The 19,337-nt window shown below is 37.7% G+C and overlaps 1 protein-coding gene and 1 pseudogene across 25 annotated transcripts in view; one reads left to right on the forward strand and one right to left on the reverse strand.

Moving 5' to 3' along the window:
• The window catches only part of Ncor1 (nuclear receptor corepressor 1), a 141,741-nt gene that overhangs the window by 56,153 nt on the left and 66,251 nt on the right, over window positions 1-19,337 (forward strand). For 17 of the 25 annotated variants that reach the window (XM_052194176.1, XM_052194177.1, XM_052194175.1 and 14 more), the window contains 7 exons: window positions 1,716-1,888; window positions 4,805-4,895; window positions 9,061-9,239; window positions 11,089-11,143; window positions 12,319-12,420; window positions 15,630-15,757; window positions 17,096-17,310. In XM_052194176.1, coding sequence (XP_052050136.1) covers window positions 1,716-1,888; window positions 4,805-4,895; window positions 9,061-9,239; window positions 11,089-11,143; window positions 12,319-12,420; window positions 15,630-15,757; window positions 17,096-17,310 — 943 coding nt within the window. Of the gene's footprint in view, window positions 1-547; window positions 797-1,715; window positions 1,889-4,804; window positions 4,896-9,060; window positions 9,240-11,088; window positions 11,144-12,318; window positions 12,421-15,629; window positions 15,758-17,095; window positions 17,311-19,337 lie in introns of those variants that run through there. The other 8 variants (XM_052194179.1, XM_052194186.1, XM_052194198.1 and 5 more) reach the window with 2 other exon arrangements.
• LOC127695760 (uncharacterized) lies at window positions 7,584-7,749 on the reverse strand (annotated as a pseudogene).

A 19,337-nucleotide genomic window follows, 5' to 3' on the forward strand; every position in this document is an offset into this window, starting at 1 on the left:
AGAGTATAAAATGGGATGCCTGAAACAGATACAAATCAAGGGCCACTAAACAGGAAAGCCAATGCACTGTAAACGTTCATGAGCAGAGGAAGCAGATTAAATTAAGTGTCTGACAGACCTCGAGCCTGCTGAATTTAGAGTGAGGGAGCCGGGAAGTGGGAGGCTTGATGAGGAGGCTGGGATTCAGTGGCCCACTGTCCTGGAGGTCACTTTCAAGATTCTGTATGAGATTCTGAGGGCACTTATCAGGTTTTTAAACCGAGGAGGTCTGAGGTTCAGGTTTGTATTTTAATTATTTACATCTGGGGTTGCAAATGAAAATCAGTGGTATAGTATTTGCCTAACATGAATGAAGCCTTGGATTGGATCTCTAGTACCAAATGAACTGTATGGTATCACATGCTTATAATCCCCACTCAATAGGTTGAAGCAGGGAAATCAGAAGTTCAAGTCATGGCCAGTTACCTAGTGGGTTTGAGGCCATCTCCAGATAGAGGAAACCTTGTATCAGACAACAAAAGAATTTCCATCTGGTTGCAACAGTGAGAATGCATGGGAAGATCTGAACACTGACCTAGCATGAGCCAGGCCATGGCTTCCATCTCCTCTGCTTTGGAAAGCAACAGAAATGATGTGAACCACACTTACTAGATGATTCACTCTGGGTGATGATGGTGCTGACTTGAATTAAGGAGGGGGAGGAAAGAGAGAGAGAAAATGTGAAGTACACAAAAGACAAATGGATGTTGGAAGGAGTGGTGAGGAAGAAATGCTCTCCTTTCCAGTCTCTCTTAAGGTGACTAATGTTAGCAGTGTCCCTAAGGCCCTTCTCACTTTTCTTTATCAGATATTCACATAGACCCATAATGGAGAGTTCTGCCTTTTAAATTCACTTATTTAACCACAGTATTAATTCTTGACTTCATGTTTTTACCAGATTTCTTTTTATGATGATGAATAAATAGCTAATTCCAGCCTTTTCTGTGCTATCAAAAAAAATTGACTAGTTAACAACAACAACAACAACAACAACAAAGGTGAAAAACCTCTAATGATAGAGAAACTGTTAAATGTGCACGTTTTCTCTGACAGTTTGGATAGGTACCAATACAATACTAATAGTTGCCTTTAAGATTGATTGGAACAGTGGTTCTCAGCCTGTGGGCTGTGACCCCTCTGGGCTCTAGCAGCCCTGTTACAGCCGACGCTGGCTATCGGAAAACAGCTGCTTACATTATGATTCATAACAGAAGTAAAATTACAGCTACGAAGTAGCAATGAAAATAATTTTATGTTTGGGAGTCACCATAGCATGAGGAACTGAATTAAAAGGTCACAGCACTAGGAAGGTTGAGAGCCACTGGGTGATGAACTATATAAATGTTTTTCTTTTCCTTTCTTTTTGATAAGGCATGTTATCAGGAAAACAAAAATAGCTGGTCAGCCACTACTGGTGGTTGTCAATGAGTTTGTTAATTTGTATAGTGCTAATGGTTAGTAAAATTTCCAGGGAAAGTATTCTTGGTGAGTTCATCTAAGGAAATGGCTCAGTTTCTCTTGTTAGACCAAGAACATATTGTCATTTGTAGCTGAGTCATACAAGCCAAATGTACTTCTGTTTTCAATTTAAGAAATTAAATATATTTTAAAGGGTTAGGCTTACCAAATCATGAGTTCAGTTTAATTATTATTAATTTGCTACGGGTGTTTAATAGGAACAAAAAATCTGCCAGCGTTATGATCAGCTCATGGAGGCATGGGAGAAAAAGGTGGACAGAATAGAAAATAATCCCAGGAGGAAAGCAAAAGAAAGCAAAACAAGGGAATACTATGAGAAGCAGTTTCCAGAAATTCGAAAACAAAGAGAACAACAAGAAAGATTTCAGCGGTATGTAGTTTGATGTTTAGTAATTGTGATTTTTTTCCTTCAAATCTTATTTTTTTTTAATTTAACTTTATTTTGATTCTTTGTACCTCATTCCCACTCATTGTCTTCTTCTCTTTGTACTTGTCTTCCACCTTTGACCCCAAAGAAAAGTAGAAATCTCATTGTGGAAGCTGTAGTGTGTCACAGTGTGTCCCACAGAATGCCCTTTTGTCCACAAATGTTCATTGCAATGAGCCATTGGTCTGGATCAAGGCCTCTGGCTTCTGCTATATCATCAATATTGGATCCTCACTGGGATGCCTCTTGGATATCCTGTTGTTGCCCTGTGTCATGGTGATCCTGCTGCTTTGAATCTGTAGGACTAGCCCCTTGAGTGCTCTAGCTGTTCGTTGATGGGACAGAGGTTGGGGTGGGCCAACTTAAAGCCCTGGATCTGGGCCTTGGTGGCATCTGAGCTAATAAGCCTGCCAGCTTTTCTGCACCCACACCACCAGGGAGGTCTCTCCAGCCCTGCTTCAGCTAGCTCACTCAACGCTTCAGGCAAGGGGCAGAGCCGGCTCTCTCCCTCTCATGGCCTCTCCTGGCATGGCTGGCTCTGTTCTGCTCAGGCCAGGTGCAGGGCCTGCTCTCCGAGTGCTGCTGCAGGTAAGGGGCTGGGTATTTTTGATTTTTGAGACAGGGTTTCCTTAAGTGTAGCCCCGGCTGTCTTCGAATTTGATCTGTAGACCAGGCTGGCCTCAAACTCAGAGATTTGTTTGCCTCTGCCTCCCCGGTGCTGGGATTAAAGGTGTATGCCACCACTACCTGAAAGAAATTTTAATTTTGAGCTTAAGTTTTTAAAATTATACTTACTATTCATTTTGGGGGTTGTATGTGGGAGGCTCATGTGCCATAGTAAATACTGATGTGAAGTCAGACGATAACTTATGGGAATAGGTTCTTGATTTCACCAAGTAGCATTAGCCTCAGTCCATTGGATCTGATGGCAACCCCATGAACCATTTTGCCAGCTCTGAGGATCATTTCTTAGTGAATTTAATATTATTTTGTATATTTAATTTGCATGTCATATCTAAGTGAATATTTTTTCTTTAACTGTTTTATGCATGTGTACAAATGTTTTGCCTTTTTTGCATGTATGCACCATGTACACCACGGAGTCCAGAAGGCCTTGGATTCCCTTGGAACTGGAATTATAGCCAAGTAGCTGCCATGTGGGTGCTGGGAATTGAACCTGGGTCCTCTGGTCCTAGGTCTTTTACTCTGCGTGTGTTCCCCCTCCCCCTTGAGTCAGGATCTGGAGTAGTTCAGTAGCCCCGCTGACTTGGTATTTTACTATGCAGCTGCTACCCTTCTGCCTCTACTTTCCAAGTGCTGACATTACACGTTCCTGTGTGTCAACATGTCTAGTGTATGCAGTGCTGGGGATGGAACCCAGATTGTTGTACATGTTAGGCAAGCACTGTGCCAGCCGAGCCAAGTCCTCCCTCATCCTAAGCCTTTAATTCATGAAAGTACTAATTTTCTTCAAAATGACAGTTAATAAGAACAGAGCTGAGTGTTCCTTAATAATTAGGCATAATGAAACAGCATGAAATTGATTATTGAATCAAGAAATTCTATGGGGATGCAGAGACGTCTCTGTGGTTAAGAACACTTGCTGTTCCTACAGAGGACCCAGGTTTGCTCACATGTGCTCTGATGGTCTCTTTGGGCCTTTGTTATTTGTTTCCAGGCATGTGTGTGGTACACAGACATAATGTAAGCAAGACAATCATACACATAAAATAAAAATTAAGATTAAAAAAAAATCTTGCGGGCAGCATTTAGTAGATAAATTTTGACTCATGTATTTATTTATTTTAAAGACAGAGTCTTTTTATGTAACCTCAGCTGACCTGAAACGTGTTAAGAGATCTGTCTGTCTTAAGTCTTACAGAGATCCATTTGCCTCTGCGCCCCTGGTGCTGGGAGTGAACCACACTTTGTATTTTGATATGCTTTTATGTTTAGAGAATAGGTATAAATCAAACCTCATCAGTAATGCTCATGCAAACTAACAAACATCTTAAATTTAATTTTCCTTTTTGGTAGTTTTCCTTATATTTTAGAAAGTCTATTTTTACAAGCTTGCTCTGCCATTATTTAGAATACAGACAAAAAATAGACATTGCATCTATCATTTCTTTTTTAATATAGGTTCCCCATTACTCATTGAAGTATTTTAATTAGAATATATAACTTTTTTGTTTGTCTCCTTTTTTGTGGTGCTAGTGATCAAACCCAGGTCCTGATGCATGTAGGGCAAACACTTTACCAACTGAGCTGTATCCTTGTCCAACGTATAGCTTACATCTCTTAACATTTAAATTGTTGCTAATTTGATAGTGACTCATGCATACCTCTTGAAAGTGCTCACTAAATTTCAGGTTTTTGTTGTTTTTTTTAATACACACAAAAATGTCCCATTGTGATCAACCCAACATTAGTGGACATTCCAGATGGCACCAGTTGAACTCTGGGTTACACAGAAAACTAAACAAAAAAACCAGTACAGATCTTGAATGAAAGGAAAGTCCCACTTTAAGCTAGGCAGTGGTGTGTGTGCCTTTAATTCTAGGCAGAGACAGGCAGATCTCTACGGAGCCAGCTTGGTCTGTATAGTTTCAGTTTTTTTTTTTCTTTCTTTTTTTTGTTTTTTGAGACAGGGTTGCTCTGTGTAGTCCTGGCTGTCCTGGAACTCACTCTATAGATCAGGCTGGCCTCGAACTCAGAAATCCATCTGCCCCTGCCTCCCAAGTCCTGGGATTAAAGGCGTGCGCCACCACTGCCCGGGTATAGTTTCAGTTTTTATACTGATTTGTTATGTCTTCATAAAGACTTTAAATATATTTGTATCTTTTCCTTCATATTTAGAGTTGGTCAGAGGGGAGCTGGTCTTTCAGCCACCATTGCTAGGAGTGAGCATGAGATTTCTGAAATTATTGATGGTCTTTCTGAGCAGGAGGTAAGAAAATTGATTAATTCAAGTTAATTCTTTAATTATATAAGCATTTTAGCCCTGTAGCTGGGGGGCTGGGGGTAAATGTTTATCAGTATATAAATGAAGATACTTAAAGGTATTGGTGCTTGAAGGTCAACCGTTTCATGGTTCCTAGTAGTGTAATTAAATGTTTTACCGAGATTCTTTCCTCAGCAAGGTGACCTGGGAAGAGTTTAGGAAATAGCTCTGATGGGCTGGGAGGTGGTGGCACGTGACTTTAGTTGGGAGGCAGAGACTGGCAGATCTCCTTGAATTCAAGGACAGCCTGGACTACAAATTCTGGGACATCCAGGGCTACACAAAGAAAGCCTATCTGGAGAAACCCTATATGAAGAAGGCCTAAATGGAAAAACAAAAGAAGATGCCCATTAAGTGTCTGTGATAGGGACATACAGGAGTACTGAGAAGAGAGCTAGAAGGGAGGATGGACTCAGTGTGGACTGAAAAGAGCCTTTGCTGGCACACAGAATGAGCTGCTGGTTCTGTTTCTGTAAGGAGTGAAGGAGCTTCTGCTTGGTTCTCCAAAGATTATAGTGAATTGAAGTTGTGATAACTGTACATTACTGTATGTACATCTATAGACAGGGAAATTGTCCCAGGCAAAGATAGTTATACTATGCAAAAAAATGACCACTTTGGGATTAAAAACACCAACCCCAAGATGAAGCTGGAGACATGCATGTCTCAGTGGTTAGGCCCTCTTGTTAATCTTTCAGAGGACCCGAGTTTACCTCTCAACACAGGGCAGCAGGATACTCGCAGCTGTTCCAAACTCCAGCTTCAGAGAGGGCACCTGTACTCACATGTCACGCACACAATTTGCTCCTGCTGCTGTGGTGCATGCCTGTAATCCCAGAGGCAGGAGCAGGCTGCTGTTTTGTAGTTGGTCTACATAGCAAGTTCCCGCACAGTTGGGGCTACTTAATGAGACATTGTCTCAAAAAAACAAAACGAAAAAACACAACAGTCAGTCACAAACAAACAAACAAACAAACAAGGATCTTACATAGCTGGTCATGATGGCACAAGCTTTAAATCCCATCACTTGGAAGGCAGAGGCAGGATGATCTCTGTAGAGAGATGAAAAAGAATCTAGATCACGAGTTGTCAAATATAGACTGAGATACAGGAGACTCTCAAAATAACAGTAATCTTCAGTTTTTCTACGACAAAGTCCAAAAGCTATCTACTTTTTTTTCCTTTGATACAGTGTTTCTGAAATTTTGTTTCAAAAATTGAAAGTTATTTTTGCTGTGGTTTTCCTTTAAGACTAATTATTTATAGTTATATATTTAAAAAAATGAATGCTATGTGTAAATATATACATAAATAATATGTAATCTCCTAAGGCTGGAGTTTTTGAGAACTTAACCAAGTAGTAGTTCATTGGAAAAATTAAGTAAGGTAGATTTAGTTTATTATTGAAAGATTTAGAAATCAGGCACATAAAACCTATGCTCGCATGTTTTCAGCACACTAACAAGTGAAAAATAATGAATGTGAGGGGCTGGAGAGATGGCTCAGCAATTAAGAGCACTGGCTGATCTTCTAGAGGATCCAGAAAGTTTAATTTCCAGCTCCTAAATTGCGGTTGACAACTGTCTGTAATTCTAGGTCCAGGAGATCTGGCACCCTCACACAAACATACTAGCAGGCAAAGCACTAGTGCACACGAAGTAAAAAGAAAGAGAAACAGGATCATGAACCTATCCACTTTGATCTCTACCAATCTACTGACACCTGTTTTTTCTTTAGTTTGATTCAAGTTGAGGTAGATTACTATATGTTTACTGTTTTGAAGAGTGGACCTGGAACTTAAAGTTGCTGTGATAGGTACATTTTATGTATTGTCTCACTAAACTAAAATATAAGAAAGAAATTCTAGTTATTATTTTACGGAACTAAGGTACAGGTAGGTACAGGGCCACAGTGCTGTGGGGTGCAGATCCAGGTGGCCATCCTAGTAGATCTTATTCCAGAGCTCTCTGTTTCCTCTGTCCATCGCATCAAATTACGTTTTTTCCAGACCCCCGTTACAGGTTAGTTTGCTCTAAGTATTGGATTCAAGTCATAGAGTGAACCATCAAATTATTCAATCATTTCAAGTTAGACTACTAGTGAGGGAGAGAAAAATTTTTAGTCTATACATACTGCCTGTATTTATAATCTACATTTTAGAAGCAGTTTGTATGAGTTTTTCTTTGGGATGTGAAAATAGCTTATTCATATAGAGTGTATTTGAATTGGTACTAAAGTTTTTGTTGTGCCTACTCATTGTGTGTCATATGCTCCTATAACCTACTCGTGAATTCCAGTCAGTCGAGCCATGAAGGAGATAGAAAGTCATGATGGCTTCTAGAGGCTGCCTCAGTTCTTAGGATGTTGGACGGATTAAAATAGACTTGTGCCAGTGTTTTTGTCCCCCTTTCTCACTTGTGATAATGTTCTTCTGTGGAGAAGATCTGAAGTGTCTTTTGATCTCCTGGACTGTGTTACCTTTGAGGGAGGATTGTGTCCCACACTTTATGAGGCAGATGTTTCCATGTATTGTTACATAATGGTCAGTTCTCAGCCTTTTTTTTTCTTTCTTTTTTTTGTCCTTTTAACATTGTTATTGAGTACATTAGAATCATTTCCATTTAGAGTAGAAGACACACTTTTTTTTTTGCAATAATTTGAAATTATATTTGGAATATATTTTTCACCCGGGAAGTACACGATTGACAACCTTTGAAATTTGTAGCTATAATTTCTCAGTTAGCAATAATCACGCCTCGGATAAATCTCATTGGCTACGAAACTGCCACTGTGCAAAGCTGTATAATTTCTATAATGACCTACTCTGCATTAAATTTCTTTGCTTGCTTTTTTGTGAATTCTATTAGGGTACATGTGAAAGCATTCTAAAAGAGCTCATCAATTGAAGTGACTGTAAGCTAATATGTCAATCCCAAATACTGATGTTCAAACCATTGAAAGTACCCCCTGGAACTAGACACTTAGTAAGACTTGACACTTTGGGAATATTTTTAGGGGGGAAAAAGCTTATTTTTAGATGAACACTATAGTTTTTTATAAGCAGTTTTTTTTTCTTGTAAGCTCATATTTACTTTGGGAAAAGTCATACATATGCAGTGTATTAAACCAGCTTAATTTGCAATAGCAATCTTACATTTTTGATGGATTATATAAAGGTAGCTAGAAGTACTTAATATGTGAGTTAAATAATTTTAAGAGCAGTGACTTTAAGATCTTATTATCTTTGTACTTGTTTTTTCCTTTCTGAAATGATGCTAAGATTGTTTTCTATTCAGTGATGAGGAGATGGCTCAGTGGATAAAGCCCTTGCTGGGCAAATGTGAGGACCAGAGTCTGTAAATGCCAGGTTGGGTATGGTGGCCTGTCTGTAAGTCAGTGCTTAAAAGGGCACTTGGTAAGACTAACCTGCTTAGGCAAGCTGTAGGTTCAGCTGTAGGTTCAGACCCTCCCTCAATGAATAAGGTAATGATCAGTGGGGAAACTCCTGAAGATTGTTTTCTGGCCTCTGCATGCATCTGAATATACAGCTTTAAAAACAAAAAAGTAAAACGATGTTGAGACTAGCATTTAAATGAGACTATATATTATATGTTAAAACATACAATAGCTAAATGTTTCACAAGTTGGCTACTTTATCAGTATATCATTTTGTGTCTTCTAGATGTAAAATTTCATTATTTTCTGAACATTAGTCTCATTAAGAAATTAAGTAAAGAATAAGCTAGGCATGGTACCTCATACTTATAACCCATCTCAGCACTGAGGTTCTGTGTTACGAGGATTGTTGCAAATTTGAGGGAAGACTGAGTTATAGAATCTGGGCTTGGACTGCAGAATGGGACTCTCCAAAAAGGAAAGACAGACAGAATGAATCCTAACAAAACTTAACCAAAAGTAGTAGTTTTTAAGTGAATTCTCTGTAATTCATGTAGTTCAGTGTAAATGTGTTAGAAATTATCATATAAGACATACATTGATGTATGACATTGATATTAAGGTACAGATTTTTTTTTTTACCTGTTAAAGTCTATATCCCCTTAAAATTTTAGTTTAAATATTATTCTAACTAAACTGCATTTCTTTTTTACAGAATAATGAGAAGCAAATGCGTCAGCTTTCTGTGATTCCACCTATGATGTTTGATGCAGAACAGAGAAGGGTCAAGTTCATCAACATGAATGGACTGATGGAGGATCCAATGAAGATTTATAAAGACAGACAGTTCATGAATGTTTGGACTGACCATGAAAAGGAGATCTTTAAGGATAAGTAAGTTAACCGTTAAGTTATTCTCTTACAGAAGTTAGGAAAAGTGTTTGTCATTTACTTGAGAGTGAATTCTTTCCAGAAAGCATCTTCCTGTAAACTTTGTAGGTAGGATAATGGTTAAATGATAAGAAATGGGCATCTGGAATCATTTTAAGAAATATTCCTAAACTTGGGTGCAGTTCAGGTTAATTTGGAAAGCTCGTTATAGGATAGATTTCTGTACCTTACAATAACCATAGATTCAAGTAGGCAGTTTCCTGTAAACATTTAGCAGTATCAGGGTGTGGTGGTGAGACAGAGGCAGGCAGTTCTCTGATTTTTGAGGCCATCCTGGTCTACACAGTGAGCTCCAGAACAGTCAGGGATACGTAGTAAGACCCTGTCTCAAAAAAACAAAAAAAAAAAAAACCCAAATTTAAAACTTCTCTTTAAAAACTCCGCCGTTTAAAAATTCTTTATATTGGAGGCTGGAAAGATGGCTCAGGATTTAAGAGCACTGACTGCTCTTCTAGAGGTCCTGAGTTCAATTCCCAGCAACCACATGGTGGCTCACAGCCATCTGTAATGGGATCTGATGCCCTCTTCTGGTCTTCTGAAGACAGTGTACTCATATACATAAAATAAATAATTCTTTAAAAAAAATCCTTTATATCTTTGTTATCTAGTGGGCAGTGAGGAGTCACTTTGATTTAGGATAGACATAATTCTTCCAGCTTGCTTGCTTGCCTGCTTGCTTGCTTTCTATCTTTCTTTTCTTTTCTTTTCTTTTCTTTTCTTTTCTTTTCTTTTCTTTTCTTTTCTTTCTATCTTTCTTTTCTTTTCTTCCTTCCTTCCTTCCTTCCTTCCTTTCTTTCTTTCTTTCTTTCTTTCTTTCTTTCTTTCTTTCTTTCTTTCTTTCTTTCTTTCTTTCTTTCTTTCTTTCTTTCTTTCTTTCTTTCTTTCTTCCTTCCTTCCTTCCTTCCTTCCTTCCTTCCTTCCTTCCTTCCTTCCTTCCTTCCTTCCTTCCTTCCTTCCTTCCTTCCTCCTTTCTTTCCTTTCTTTCCTTTCTTTCCTTTTCTTTCCTTTTCTTTCCTTTTCTTTCCTTTTCTTTTCTTTTCTTTCCTTTTCTTTCTTTTCTTTCTTTTCTTTCTTTTCTTGTTATACTGTAGCTGTCTTCAGACACACCAGAAGAGGGGGCGTCAGGTTTCATGACAGATGGCTGTGAGCCACCATGTGGTTGCTGGGATTTGAACTGAGGACCTTCAGAAGAGCAGTCAGTGTTCTTAACCCCGCTGAGCCATCTCTCTAGCCACCCGGTTATTTCTTATTTTGTGAAAACATTTGTATGTGTATATATTCTTATTAATATTTCTGTTTATCTTGAATAATTTCATAAATGCATGCAGTTAGTTTTATTATATCCATCCCATTTCTCTCTCTCCCATTCTCTTCTACTCCCTTTCAACTTTTTCCTACAAATGCACTTTTAACTTTCATGTTTGTTTTAAAAATATGTGACCCACTGAATTGGCCATAAGGTTATTTTCTGAAGCATTGTTAACTACTTAACAGAGGAAAAATAGCTCTATCTTTCTTATCATCCGTTAAATGCCAGTAGCCCCTCACTGAGATTCGGTTTTAGGAGTCCCTGTTCCTTCCTTGCTGGAATGTGAAAAGGACTTGATATTGGCATAGGTCTTGTGTAGGTAACTTCTGCTTTGAGTTTATGAGTGTAATGATGATGTCATACCTTGAAAACAATAATTACAGCATTCCTCTCCATCTTCTGCCTCTTATATCTAAGATGTTATAGAAATCCTCCTTTGGGCTGAGTGATGTATCTCAGTACTGTTTCTGTTTTTAAACTCAGATTTATCCAGCATCCAAAAAACTTTGGACTAATTGCATCCTATTTGGAAAGGAAGGTAAGAAGAAACACTAAGGTGATTTTAGGCTTGTGATATGTTTGCATTTTTTTGTGTGTGTTCTAACAAGCAATAGTTAATTAGAACTAAATTTACAAAGGACTCTGTTAGATGAAAACATTCTGGTAGCTTTATTAATGTATAAAATGATAATTACAATTACATTATAATCCTAAACACAGGGAATGGAAATGCTACAGTGGACAAGAATACTTACTGCATGTGCAGAGAGCCATGTAAAATGTTTCACAACCGATTGTGATTTCAACTAAGTTTGCCCCTAATACGTCTGGCTTCTACACATACCTACACATGTGCACACACACAAACTAGAAACAAATATTGCTGGATGTGGAGGTACCCAGCATTGCAGGGACAAAAGGCTAGCCTACATACTAGTCTACATAGTATGTTCTAGGCCAGTCCGAACTACATAGTTGAGACCTTCTCAAAACAAAACACATTTTTTTTTTAAGTAGCCAGGATGTGATGGTGCACACCTTTAATCCCAGCATTGTGGAGGCAGAGGCATGAGGATCTGTGAGTTCAAGGTTACTCAGGTCTACAGAATGAGTTCCAGGATAGCCAGACTACACAGAGAAACCTGGAATGGAAAACAAAACAACCAGAAAGAAATTAAGAGAATATAGTCCTTATCAGAGAACCAACAGCAACTTTCATCATTTTCTCAGAAATGATCTAATGTCTATTCCCAAAGAATACATTAATTACTTTGGTTTTTTTTTTTTTTTAAAGGTCATTAGTTCTCTTAAAATAGCAGTCCTGATTTCCTTTTGCTTTTTGTAGTCAAGTAGCTTTAATGTTTTTGGTTAAAACATTATAAGAGACACTTTTGAGTATTTATACATATAATAGAATATATTGCTAGTTAATAAGAGCAGATTGAATGTTTCTGGTGAACTTTGTATCATTCGCATAATTTGGATTAAGGGAACTGTAGAAGTATATTAGTTCCCTTGTTTGTCTTGCTTAGATATGCTTTAACTTAAGGTCACGTGGTTTTGTTTTTAATTGATGATTTGGTTACACTAGAAAATTTTTTTGAAAATATTTTATTTATATTTGAGCATGAAATGAAATACAAAATATTTTAAATATTTTATTTTTGTTACAGATTTAAAATGAAACATTAAATAAAATTTTCTTTATTACAGAGTGTGCCTGATTGTGTTTTATATTACTATTTAACCAAGAAAAATGAGAATTATAAAGCCCTTGTGAGAAGGAATTATGGAAAACGCAGAGGCAGAAATCAGGTATATTATTTTTACTAAGTAAATGTTTTAAAGTTGATGGAAATATAAAGGCAAAAGAATATTTATACAGGTATTACTTGCAATTCATAATTAAAAATTTGCTTGGGCTGGAGAGGTATTGTGGAGGTTAAAAGTGCACGCTGTTCTTTCAGAGTTTTATTGTCAGCACCACAATGGCCACTCACCGCCTCCTCTAAGTCCAACCAGCAGGTCAGATGCGTTCTCCTTGTCTCCAGTGGCATCTGGATTCTAATGCGCATGTTCATACAGAGGCACACATACATTAAAAATGAAAGGCCAACAAGGAATATTATTGTTTGTAAGAACACTTAATACTCTTCAGAGGGCCCAGTTTGGCTCCTGTCACCCTGAGTCACATTGCTCGCAACTGCCTATAACTCCAGCTCCAGGATACCTGATGCCTACACTCTTCTGGTGTTTTTGGTATATGTGTATAACACACACACACACACACACACACACACACACACACACACACACACCTTTAAAAAAAATAAAAGGAAAAAAATAATTTGTTTTGTTAGGACATGGTGTAATTATAAACATTCACTCAACACCTTGTATGTACCCATGGGAATGCATGCAGATAGAATTTTTATATTGCCTGTTTGTGACAAGAGCTGTCATGCAAGTCATCGTTAAATAACACTTTTTTCATTTTCAAATACTTGTTTTCCTTTTTCAGGATTTTTTTTTTTTTGCTCTTCCTCTGTGTTTGTTGACACTGTTTATTTCTCTGTCTTTTCACCAGCATATTTTTATCTTTGAAAGTATTTCAAACATATTTAGTAGTTTTGAAGTTGGAAGGATGTCTGTCTAAACTGTTAAGTAATCAATACTTAGGAAGAATGCTTTCCATGGGTTTGTGCTTAGAACCTTGTTTTTTACATTTGTGGTTGGCAACGGTGATGTGTATATGTTGGCATCAATATGGAAACTGTGCTGCCAAAATCCTCAGAGCGCAACGCTGAGATAGCTTTCACTCTCTAGAAAGTTAGTCTGATATTTAGTTAAACCTTAAAGATATTAATTGTTAATATCTTTGACAAGATAGACTTAAGAAATTTTCTGTTTATTATCTGAATACATTTTAAAAGAAAACATGCCTGCTAATGAAGTAGTACTGCATTCTCTTTGTCCTCTTTACCAATTTTTCAATCTATTTAATTTCTAAGTTTCACTTGCATCTGGATATTTACTTAAAAATTTTTTGAGATACCAGGTGATTTTGAAATGTGTATTTTATAACTATAAGAATTGTGGCACTAAATAGTAGATGTAGTTCTTGATAGACTGAAAAATTGATACAGTAAAAGGTGATAGCCACGATGAAGCCTGGTAGACAGTGTAGGAAGAAAAGGATGTGGGGTGAAGAGAAGGCCTTCAAATGTGATGTCAGTGTCTGCAGGCTTAGGCAGTATCTACAGGAGTTCTGCCCCCCTCCCCCACGTGCTTTCTGCCTGCAGGAAGTTTATTGGGTGTGGCTGCCAGTGTTAGAAAAGATGTGTGTTTTTATACCAGAACAATAGGGATTCCAAGATACTGAGGAATGGGTACAGAGTGACCTGTGCTCATTAGGGAGTTCCCAGAAATTTAATTTATAATTTCAGAAGTGAGAGAAAATCATCAGAGGTAGATTGTATAACATGTGAAAGAGAAACACATTTTGTCTATTAGTTTACAAAGTAATAGGCAGTATTGAATTTCATTCTTGCTTTGCTGTTGTTCATTCCTCCTCACTGCTCTTCAGACCACCCTACTTTGTTATCTGCTCCTTCCTCAGTCCCGAGTACTTCTCCATCCTTTATGACAGGATCTCTTGCTCTCATTGCCCTCTTTGATGACATGCTCTCTCTCTCTCTCTCACACACACACACATACACACACACACACACACACACACACACACACACACACACACACATCATTTCTTACCTTGTGTGCCTTAGCCTGTCTTATTTCCTTAACAATTATTTCCACTTTATTTTTTTGTAGGTACCATGATTTCATTTTTACTGCCCAATAAAATAAAATTGTGTATTGTATCATATTTTATTTTTTTATTTACTTGTTGATGGACCTTTAAGTTGGCTCCATTTCTTAGCTCTAGTGACCAGTGTAGCAATTAACATGGATGTGTAAGGAACTCCTCTAACTATTCTTAAGAGTCTTTTGTGTCTTTTTACTTTTCTTAAAATGTTTATTGGGTCTTAAGTGGTTTCTGAAGGAATATTAAGAGTTATTGGTGGTTCTGTTTTTTGCTCTCCATACTGATGGAGACAGCTTCAGAGGGGCTGTGTTAGTCATTCCTCTGTGCTCTTCCTGTATCTTAATGTGGTTTCTCTAACAATTTCAAAGCTTTAGTTCTTATATTGACAATATCTTTTATTCATCTTGTGGGCATATAAAAGAAAGACGGATATAATTTTATTCTATTACACTTGGATATTGAATTTCCAAGTACCATTTTTTACTAAACTTATGTCTTTTTCCAATATATGCTTTAGATGTCTTTGTTAAAAATTAAGTGGTTGTAGTTCTATGAATTTGGGTTCTTTATTTTATTGGTCTACTTGTAAGTTTTGTTACTATGATTCTGTAGTACAATTTTGAGATCAGATTTTGATACTTCCCTTTTGGCCATTTAGGGCCTTTTGTGTTTTCATACGAATTGTGTGTAAGATTGTCTATTCTTGTTTTATAAAGAACATCATTGGATCCTGGGCAGTGTATCCCACACCTTAAATCTCAGTGCTCTGGAGGCAGAGGCAGGCAATTCTCTGAGTTTGAGGCCAGCCAGGTCTACAGAGCAAGTCCCAGGATAACCAGGACTGCACTGAGAAATCTTGTCTCGAAAACAAAACAAACAACAAAAAAAATCATTTAGAGTTTAATGGGAATTATGCAGAATCTTTAGGTCAGTTTCATTAACATTGCCATTTTTAATAGTCTGTGAACACAGGAAGTGTTTCTTGTTTTCTTTATTTGTTCTATTGCTTTATTTTATTCTTGTTTTCTTTATTGTAGAGGTTCCTTCATTTTCTTGGTTAGGTTTATTCTTTGTATCCCTATCTACTACTGTAAATGGGATCCCTCCCCATAATGTTTTTCCAAGTAAATACTGTAATTTGTCATACAGTTTGATTTTTCTTTTACTTTTGTATCTTACAATTGATGGTGTGTTCTAGCAGCAGATTGCCCGTCCCTCACAAGAAGAAAAAGTAGAAGAAAAAGAAGAGGATAAAGCAGAAAAAACAGAGAAAAAGGAAGAAGAAAAGAAGGATGATGAAGAAAAAGATGAGAAGGAAGACTCTAAGTGAGTTGAGCAGTTAGACACATGTTACAGTTCAGATCTGAAGCTGGATCTAGTACCGGATCTAGTACCGGTGTGAATATGTGGTACAAGTCCACAGGAACATATGCTTTGACTGTGGTTCTTGGCATAATTAAGAAATACAGTATTAGTCTGGCAGTGGTGGTATACACATGTCTTTAATTCCAGTACTTGGGGAGGCAGAGCCAGGGGTATCTCTGTGAGTTCTAGGCCAGCCTGGTCTATAGAGTGAATTCCTGGAAAGCCCGGGTTTCAAAAAAATCAAACAAACAAACAAAAAAATGATAAAAGAAATGGATATTTTAGTAAGTAGATTGTTTTCCTTAATACCCTTATTTTTCAGGGTTGTTATTTTATGTTTATATGCATACTTGCACACGTAGCCTCTGTTTTGTTTTGTTTTGTTTTGTTTTGTTTGAGATGAGCCTCTGTGTAGCCCTGGCTGGTGTGGAACTCACTTTATAGAGCAGGCTTGTCATTAAACTCAAAGATTTGTCTGCTTCTGCCTTCTGAGTGCTGGGATTACAGGCATGCAACACCTCTGCCACCCAGGTTCCTTAGGTTACTTTGTAGTCAGGATGTCTGTCCACTCTTAGTCTCAGACTAACAATGTTTGAGAATTAAGTATAAATGGAGGTAGCATTCCATCACCATAAGAAACCTATATCATAATCAACTTAGAAATAGAATTTTTTTTAGCTTACAGGTTTAGAAGTATTAATATGACTGGTTGTTCCATTAATCATTTCACAGAGAGAAAGGAAAGAAGGAAAAAGGGAGAGATCTCTCATTATTCTACCTCTTTCAACACTTATAACACCCATTAGGACCAAGTCTTTAACACTTAATCATTTGCAGGATGACTAAGGCAAAGTTTACCAAGTATATAGTCTGTATGGCTTTTTTTTTTATAGCCCAATAGAAGAATTACCTGCTTTAACTTCATCTCATAGAATAAACTTTAAAAGAATTTAAACAAAAGCAAAAATCTCAGGCCTTTTGCCTTTGCTATAAAGTCTTTCTTTTGCTCTATTTCAGGTCTGAGTGGTTCTGTTATCATTTGATATTTTCTTATGAATGTCTGGTTTTTAAGTTAACATGAAATATGTTTTAAGTTTGTCTATTAGTATGTGACACAAGTCTTCTGGTATGTTTTGAATCACTCAAAGCTATTGAAAAATCTAACATGATAAAGTTTTCCACAAGATAGAGTTTAAAAAGAAAAAATTGGATAAATTTATGCAACTTCTATTTAAAGAATACTCTTTGATGTATCCATACTTTTAAATCACAAAAGCTTTGATTTGCTTTTGTTTCTAGAGAAACAACCAAGGAAAAGGACAGAACAGAAGCCACAACAGAAGAAACTGAGGAAAGAGAGCAGGTCACTCCAAGGGGGCGAAAGACTGCTAACAGCCAGGGACGCCGGAAGGGCCGGATCACCAGGTCCATGACGAGTGAAGCTGCGGCTGCCAGTGCTGCCGCTGCAGCCACTGAGGAGCCTCCTCCAACCCTGCCACCGCCACCAGAGCCCAGTTAGTAGAAGAGATTGCTTTGTGCAGGGTGTAATCTTATCAGGGTTCTGTTTGATAGACAAAGTAAGGCAGGGTCTGCCAATATTGATAAGCAAGAAGTAATCTTAAAGTCTACTTTTTAATTTTTTAAACTTGAATGTAAAATTTGTTTGGGAAAAAAATAACAGTTAACAGTGTAGCTTTTCTTCCATTAGTATACCACTTTGTTCTCTAACTTTTTATTTGGCATATAACAAAAAATAGTTTCTATTTTTTCACATTAAAATATTAATTCACTTATGTATGTATATGTGTCTAGTGAGTGCAGGTACACACAGGCCACTGGTCATATGTGACAGGGCTTAAAAGGGGGAGAGTATAGGGGGTTAGGGGAGTGTGTCTAGGCGGCGTGGGGAAAAGTGTCCAGGAGGGCCCTTGCCTGGGCACCTCTGCCCCTGAGGGACCACACACACACAGGCAAATAGAGTTTATTCAGAGTAGGGGATGGGAGTTAGTGGTAGAGAGAGGCAGAGAGAGAGAGGGAGAATAGAGAGAGAGTGCAGGCGGGCCATGACCATGTGGAGGGGGGAAGAGCCCAAGGGGAAGAGAGGTGAGAGAATGTGGGAGAGCAGAGAGCAAAGAGGGAGAGGAGGGGCAAGTAGCCCCTCTTATAGTGGGCCAGATCTCTGGGGCAGGGCATACCTGGCTATTGCCAGGTAGGTGTGGTGTGGAGCTTAGACAAAGCATCAACAATATGTAGAGGTCCAAGGACAGTTTTCATGCCTGAACCCAGATTGACAGACTTACAGTATAAGTTCCTTTACCTGCTGTGCCATCTTGCTGGTCCAGTTTTATAATATAAAAACAAATTAATGAATCGTTACATAATGTCCATGTATCTCTCCCCTCTCTAGGAATTTTTCTTGTAGTTTGACCTTTAATTATTTTTATTAATTGCGTATGTGTGCTATGTCTCCATATATATATATGTGCACCCTATGCATTCCTGTTGCCCTTGGAAGCCAGCAGAGGGTGTTGGATCCTATGGAACTGGAGTTAAAGACAGTTGTTATCTGGCATGTGGGTGCTGGCCACTGAATGTAGTTCTCTTACCTTCTGAGCCATCCTTCCAGCCCTGTTTTATAATTTTTAAGTACTCGTAATTACCATTTTAGTTGTTAAATCCCTGTTTTGTGTTGACATTTGCTTCTGAAGCATGACTTCCATAAACATTTTCTACTGTTGTGTGGTTAAACTGTCTGTTTCCTCCTTTTTAAACCAGCATGGACAGCAGTATAGTCAAAAATGTTTTCCTATACTTATAACACTTTCTGCTTATTTAAGAAATAAATTCTTAGGCAAGATATACTGGGCCTAAGAATAGAACTATGTTTCTTTTTCCTATAAAGTATTATTCTTTAAAATGTTTTTCATTGTTTGTCATGTTATTCTTTAAAAGGATTATGTAACATGTTCATTATTTACATCATTAACATTCAGTTAACATTATTTAATATAACTCAACAATACTAACATTAACATTAATAATTTAGCATTATTCTTTAAATGGATTGTATTAGTGACGAAATGTTCTATGTGTGACTCAGTGCTACCCACTTCACCGTACAGTAAGGTAGAAAGCCAATGAGTGCTGTATGAATGGCAAACATGATGCATTGATCCAAGCAGGTGGGAGGGTGACAATGGGCCAGGGCAGGTAATGGTGGATTGGCTTTCTCTTTAATTGTGTCTTCTTCTGCTACAAAGCAGGGAGCTTGCAGAGGGTTTTAATAAGTGAATGCTCTGATTAGGTTATACATTCTCGTGTCAAGGAAGGAAGAGGCACTGTGTTCCTTTGCCATTGTAGGGGCTAAGCATGTGGCCAAAGGTGTTGGTCAGAGAATATCGAGAACGATCTTGACACTAAAAAGTATAGAATTTTTCCACCTAATTGGTTGTTAAGAGGCTGACACTATCTAATTTTATACAAGACAGATTACCAGTTACATGAAGTTTTTTGAATGGATGTTTCAGTTTGGATTTCTTTT

The sequence above is a fragment of the Apodemus sylvaticus genome, chromosome 10, assembly GCF_947179515.1.
Source record: "Apodemus sylvaticus chromosome 10, mApoSyl1.1, whole genome shotgun sequence".
Classification (NCBI taxonomy): domain Eukaryota; kingdom Metazoa; phylum Chordata; class Mammalia; order Rodentia; family Muridae; genus Apodemus; species Apodemus sylvaticus.